The sequence below is a fragment of the Aplysia californica genome, unplaced genomic scaffold (genome assembly GCF_000002075.1).
Source record: "Aplysia californica isolate F4 #8 unplaced genomic scaffold, AplCal3.0 scaffold00066, whole genome shotgun sequence".
Lineage (NCBI taxonomy): Eukaryota > Metazoa > Mollusca > Gastropoda > Aplysiida > Aplysiidae > Aplysia > Aplysia californica.
Genome location: NW_004797336.1, coordinates 489,687 through 496,845, shown reverse-complemented (window position 1 = coordinate 496,845; position 7,159 = coordinate 489,687). Strand labels below are relative to the sequence as shown.

General features: G+C 39.1%; 1 protein-coding gene across 2 annotated transcripts in view; it reads left to right on the top strand.

Annotated features, from left to right (window-relative positions):
- LOC101847804 (probable tubulin polyglutamylase TTLL1) overlaps positions 1–5,799 on the top strand; it is a 31,638-nt gene extending 25,839 nt beyond the window's left edge. For both annotated transcript variants that reach the window (XM_005093558.3, XM_005093557.3), the window contains exons 11-14: positions 261–306; positions 1,684–1,793; positions 4,642–4,695; positions 5,142–5,799. In XM_005093558.3, the coding sequence (XP_005093615.1) occupies positions 261–306; positions 1,684–1,793; positions 4,642–4,695; positions 5,142–5,271 (340 nt within the window). In that variant the 3' untranslated portion in view covers positions 5,272–5,799. The remainder of the gene's footprint in view (positions 1–260; positions 307–1,683; positions 1,794–4,641; positions 4,696–5,141) is intronic.
- Positions 5,800–7,159: the final 1,360 nt, after the last annotated feature.

Below are 7,159 nucleotides of genomic sequence, written 5' to 3'. Positions count from 1 at the left end.
AGAGAGAGAGAGAGAGAGAGAGAGAGAGAGAGAGGAAAAAAGAGTAAATTATTTCTACTGATGAGAATGACAACATAAACTTGGCTTACTGCAGTGAACAGGGCATATTCTGTTAGATTTTCACCAAAAAATTGAAAACGAGCTCATCACTGTATCAAGAACAATAACAAAAATAACTAATAAAACATTGATAAACCCAAGATTGTTTCATAGATGTATACTTAAATGGAAGTGTGTACTTTTACTGTTTTGTCTTTCAGATATGACATCATTATTGATGATAATCTCAAGCCTTGGTTGATAGAGGTGAGGAAAGAAATGTTTATGACTTCCTTTATCCTCTCGTTGTTTTATCCTGGCATGTGTATCACCTGCTAATTTGCCCTTTATACTTTATGAACCTGTTGTTTACTGACACAACCTCACAATTAAAAAAAAATTTGGTTTAGATAATAAAAAAGTTAATTTTATAATACAGCTTGTTTAAGTTCATAGAGCTTTTAATTGATTTTATAGGACTTTGGTATGGTTGAAGAAGATTAAAAACATTTTTTTTGTGTGTGGGGGAGTTGTTTTGGGTCTTGCTTTTGAATGATTTTTGGTCTGGAAACAAAAATTGAGAAAGAAGTATGTTGGGATGGATCTAATGTGATAGAATTTTGTTTTCTACAAGTGATGCAAGTGACACGTCCTTCAAATGTTATTGCTTTTCAGCTGAATACTCTTCAACATATTTTAAAAGTAGTTTGTAAGGCTAGAAACAATACAGTAAAGTCTGTGAATCTCGAAAACGAAAATAACGAATTCACAGGTATCTCGAACATAATGCTCGGTCCCGTTTCAGTCCCTATGTTTTCTTTGTATTGATTTCACAGAGTTCCCAGCACTCAAATCTTGAACAAATCCAATTCGCATTTTCAACTAAAGATCCGGCTTCACAGCCTTTCTGGCCGCGGGAAGGTGTTTCTTTGTTATCTTTATAGCCAAAATGTGGTCCTTGTCTCACCATGAGAGGCTGGAGGAAGGGGGTACGGGGAAGGGGGGTTGGGAAGTGATGCTGACCGCACCGCATGACTGGCTCACAACGCGTGCAATCGAGCTGTGGGACGCATGCGGTGCGGATGGCAAGAGGGGTAACTGTCTGTAAGCCAATGAAATCAGAGAGTAGGAATGATGGAGGAGTTTTTCGGCTTTCCACTTTCATCCATCTTCTTGCTTTCACACAGTCAGTACGTTCATAAAGAGAGGTAACCATATTACTTGTTTTAGTGGGTTTTTTTTATTTCTCTCAATTTTCTCTCTATTTTTCTGTATTTAGGGCTTTCACGGACATGACAAATTACAGAAATCTCGAACTCTATTTCCATTCCCCGACGAATTCGCGTAACCCGTGTTTGACTGTATTTTCTTTTACTTGTGAGAAAATATTTTTAATTATTGATATTCACAAGTCATATTTCCATTCCCCGACGAATTCGTGTAACCCGTGTTTGACTGTAATTTCTTTTATTTGTGAGAAAATTCTTAAAATTATTGATATTCACAAGTCAATGTTCTTTTATCTTCAGTGTCTCCTTATGAAAAAATTTGTGTAGGTATGGTAACCACCTTTTAAAAGAGGCTTTTTTTATGAAAAAGAAAAATCTCTACATATTAAAAGAAGCCCTTTCTTATTTTCCTCAGGTGAATGCATCTCCTTCTCTTTCTGCCACAACTTCCAGTGACCGCATCATGAAATATCGGCTCATCTCTGATGTTGTCAACATCGTGATTCCTCCAGGAGACATCCCTGAGTAAGATGTGGCGATGAACATTTCTCATCTTGATTGCTCAACTTTTGCTTATGTTTTATTGATCTCTTTTCTTTGACTCCCAGCTTTCCACTACTTTTAACGATCTTGTTGGCTTGCCCCCGACTTTATGTTCAACTTGAAATAAGGAAAGTAAATTTTATATATAACAGTGGCAACCATATATAACAGGCCCGGTAATAACAGGGATCCGGTAATAACAGGGATTTTTTAAATCCCCGTTTTTTCTTACTCTTTGTCTCTATTAAAAGTTATTGGCAATAACAGGGCATCATCGGAGCCCAGTCGGTTATAGCAGGGTCAAAGGCTCATTAACAATGTGTAAAAAGTAAGAGAGAGAGAGTAATGCAGTGATGGAGCAAGCCCACACAAGCCACGCCAATGCAAGCACACGCAGCAGGTGAAGCAAGAGAGGGCTGTGGTGTGCTGCAGACTTTAATTTAGCCCTAAGCTTAGCTACACTCACGCGTAATGTATCATGCGCAGGCGTGCCACATGGCCTCAAGAGAAGGGAAACTACCGATGAATAAATACAGATGATTAGTGCTCAAATGCTTACTTCCTTTGCACTTCTGATTTAACAGGGATCTAATATAACAGGACTTTTTCTCTGGTCCCACTATCCCTGTTATATCATGTTTCCACTGTATATTTTGTCCTATGTCAATAAGTTCTAATTTAGAAAGATGTCTAAAATGAAGTGTTGAAGGGTTCATGACCTAAAACGTTGCCAAAGTAGTTTTTGTCTGTGTGCTGCTGACAAATATTCTCACAATCACCCTTACAATGGGACAGAGCAGGATCTGGCCTAGCTGTGAGGGACGTAAAATGAAGTAATAGAAGGAGAGAGTCGATGATTCTTTAGAAAAATAGTGAAATAATCTGAGAGTTCTGTGTTTCCATAAATATATATTATAATAGATTCAAAGAGGACCGCAAAACTCCTAGCAGTAGGTACCAGATACTAAATTTTAAAAGTAGCTATATGCCAAATTTATCTGTTCCGTATGAAAGGCCTATATCTCCTGAGAATTTTGGTACCATTCTTTAACCTCTCAGTTGATTTTTAAGAAAATGGTAGCTGTTCAAAATTTTGTCAAATTTGTTAAAGTCACTCTCTGGCTGCAACCCCATGTTTGACAGATAATAAAAGAGTACCAAGGGCATAAAAAAATCTCCACACTAACAAAGTACAATCACTATAACATAGATATATGGAGCCTAATTTTTTTCAAGACTGTAAGACCATTACAAATCAGTATTTTATCGCCGCAAACAGGATGATCTATCGTTATTTCGACAAAAACTCCGAGCATTGACCCGGCTGGCGTCCCACCAGCCCCCCACGGCGAGCGAGTCGACTCTATACTGTAGTGTACTCAGCGCTCCTCGGGTGGGGAGTCACTTGCTTTCAGAGTTTCGCGGAAGGATTGATGAAAAATAGTTTCAAGCCGATTACTTTATTCTAACAAAAAATTAACTGATCTTTTTATTGATTCCCTTTTTGAGCTGGTATATTACATATTTCGTATAAAAAATTATCTTTGAAAACTTTGACGGCATTTTTAAAGACTTTCTGTTAAACGCAATAGGCCAAATATATACCACGGGAAAGACCGTCCAAAGCTTTCTACAGTTCTCCGCCAATGAAAAGACGGTATTTAATCCTCAATCATTCCGCGAAGCATTTGAATGCACGCGTGCCAATTTTTTAACTGGCGAACCACACGTTCTGACAGCGAGGGGCTTCTTTTCCCATGACGATTCTCCGGCTCCTAATAATCGGACATATAAACAACTTACACCATTGTAACAAGGAAAAGCTGAAATTTTACAAGGTGTACCCCATTTGGTGTTTTTATAGCGAAAGAGCAAAGAAACAGCGATCTGAATTACCCCAATTTCACGGATACCACGCTCTCGGAAGGCCGCAAGTGCCTGTGAGGCCGTGTTTACGCTACCTACTAGTGTTAATCCGCTTGTGTTGTACCATTGATACTACTCAAAGATCGATAGAGCCATTCTAAGACAAAGTAGCTCGAGACTAAAGAATGGGAACGGTACAATGTTGATAGATTAAGCATTTGATTTTATGTGACTTGCTATACATTCTGTCTGGATATTCATCGAATGATCGTTGAATGGGTTTGTGTCCCTTCAACGCTGTTAGGCTATTCAAGAGGCGAGTCCTCTTAATTTATCATCCAAAAAACTCCCCAGAACAACTCAAGTTCAGAATGCTCTTAGGGGATTCAAATCAAAACCATCCGCTCTGTAATCCAGTATGATACCTACTGAGCTAACAGTGAGCCTGTATTGTTATATATAAGACCCTGTTGACGGGTTAGTTGAACATTGGATGTATATGAAGTACGAGCAGGCGGGTGTATCACCATCTTGATCCTTCATTCTGCTATGACTCCAAACCCTTTTACGATCTAATTAAGTAAGATAAGATAGACTTTATTGGTGTTCCACAGGAGGAAGTGAATGGTGCACTTTGAATAGCTTTTTCAAAACAAAATCCAAATCTGTAGTGTTGTAACACACACGTGCAAACACATACATAAAGACTCACTCTGGCATACATATATATATATATATATATAGTCTCACAAACTCTCTATCACTTTCTCTGACAACACAGAAACAAGAAACTCCTTCATTTTCTAACTCTCTCTCCCTCTTATTATAGTCTGTCTAACTTATTCTCTCCCTCTTTCTGTCTCTATCTGTCGAGGTAGTCTCTCTTTCTCTGAGACTTACATATTTCCCATTACTGTGCATAAATGCTGTTTTAGGAGCTTAAGTTTTGTTCTCATTGTTTCAGCGTTCGATGGAACAAAGTGCCTGACAAAGAAAACTATGGACATTTTGATTTGCTGTGAGTATAACTTCAGTTTGTGCATTAACTATGGTTGTCCCTTTTCAGAAATTTCTGGACAGCCTAAGGTGCAAAGTTGTGCAAACCTATTTTTCTTAACAATGGGCAGTTTTTCCTGTCAACACTTTTGTGTGGTTCATCAGTTTATATTCTTTTTGTTAAAGATGAAGTAGTTTTGGTGAGATCCAAATAATTTTCTTTTTGATAAGCAACACACAAATTTTCAGATTTCTGGCGCCGAAATTTTAAAATATGTTTTTCAGTGAAACTGAAGGTCAGACAACACAAATTTGTTTTCTCAGTCTTTCCTGAATTAAGCAGCAAAAAAGCTTTTCAGTCTGGCTTGACCAGTGCAACCACAGCTATGATCTACTTTGTATGTTCTTGTATTATCCACTTATGGTAGGAGTAGCACAGTAGTATTCTAACTTTATGTCTATGACCAGATATGATGAGGAACTCGCCAATGCTGACCAGGCTGGTCAAGACTTGCGGGCAAAGGCCGGGCTGCCAAATCCTGCTCTTCGTGGTGGGATCCGGGAACAACGCAAAGGCTCCCAGGCTACCTGGAAATGATGACATTTATTCAGCAAGAGGAATGACAGGCAAAAAAGCATAATATTGTCTGTCTTTATTTGTGCCTAGTTTTTATTCCTTTTTCCATTTTGTAATTCCTTCCAGATTCAGTCTTTCATGTTCATGTCAATATTTTTTTTTCTTAGTCCTGTACATTCTGTCCCCTTCCTTCTTGATCTTTGTTGATTTTGTTCCCTTTGAATTTGAACAAGGGTCATGCATCCTCATTCTATGCCTCTTGTTCCTCTTCTTGTTCTTGTTCTTGTTCTTATTCTTTTAACACCACTCCTCACTTTTTCCTCTAGGTTTGTTGGTGTCTTTATCTTAAAGTATTGAGCCATGGGTGTTTTGATTTGAAAGGTTGGAATGTATGAGAGTATGCTTTGATACATTGTATTCATGAACTGTCCAGGTGCACTATGCTCAAGTTCAGAATGTTTCAGTGCATGTCATTCCTTTTCTTATTTTCATTCATTAACTCTTATCCTGCGTCTGTGCCCAGATGCGTATCTTATCAGCAACCGATTACGTCGGACTCGCCGGGCAGGCCGCCGGGGTCACTCAGTGTGTACTGTTGGTGTACAGCGCGCGCGCCGGGAAACGTGTGTTTTCGCCATGAATACCGCGGGAGTGTGTTAACTGATGATGAAAATAACGCTCTATCCTTCATAGTATTCTATTTATAAAGTGTTACAAACACATGAATAACCCCCTCTCACAAGCTGATAAGACATTACGAGTAGTTACGCCCATTTGAATAACCTTTCTGGACGCTCTTGTTGTTATGAATGACCTGAGGTTCGAAAAGGGATAATTTAGGTCAATTTCCGAATGTTTTACACTCAAATTGTTCTTTGTACCTGCACAAGGGTATTCAAAACTATTAAACAAAGCTCATCTTTTATCAGATAGTATCATTTCATACAAAATCAAGCTCATTTGAAATATTTTGTATAGAAAAATGGAAGTCTTGTTTCCTGACTATCCTTTCGAGCTCCTCATGTCTAAGTGGGTCAATTTCTTCTATAATTTCATTGGACGAACATCTAGAGCTATCAACTTGGCATGTTTTGAATGAGATGTATGCCTCGATTACGAACCAACGCAGGTGGTTCTAGAAGAAGGCCACAAACGCACACAAACTCAAGCAGACTGACGCACACACACTTGACCTGCGTGAATGGGGATCCGACTCGGGACCCGAATGACATGTAACAGGATGCGCGCTGCGCGTGCGCTGAACCAGGAGCTACACTGACTCGGGACCAGAACGCAGGCGAGGTGCCGAAATAGGCTTATCGGGCTACATAAACCCGGCTCCCGCAGGATGAGGGTTAAGAAGATGGAAGTAAATTTTCAAAAGTGTTTGTGAAGCTCATGTCTCTTACATATTATTTAAAGGACAGGCATCTTGTGTTGTAATGATGTGGCTTTTTTCCTTGTATGCAGGAAACTAGATTTGGTTTCCAAATTGTGAAGCTAGTCAAGTGTATCTGTCTTTCTGCTGGGATTCTGGATACCTTTAAGCCTGATTTGTCCCCCGTCAGGATGGACTGAAACAGTCTCTTCTCTGAATGGTGTAATTTTTGTTGATGGAGGCGTAAAATATTTACATTGAATAGAGAATAATCATAAGTGCAAGGTATGGGGTTCAAATTCAAGAACCTGGCTTTATGTAGGTAGCGTAAACACGGCCTCGCGGGCACTCACGGCCTTCGGAGCGCGTGGTTTCAGTGAAATCGGGGTAATTCAGATCACTGTTTCTTTGCTCTTTCGCTAAATATCACCAAATGCTGTACACCTTGAAAAAGTTAAGCTTTTCCTCGTTACAGTGGTGTAAGTTGTTTATAATATGTCCGATTATTAGAAGCTGGAAAATCGCCGTGGA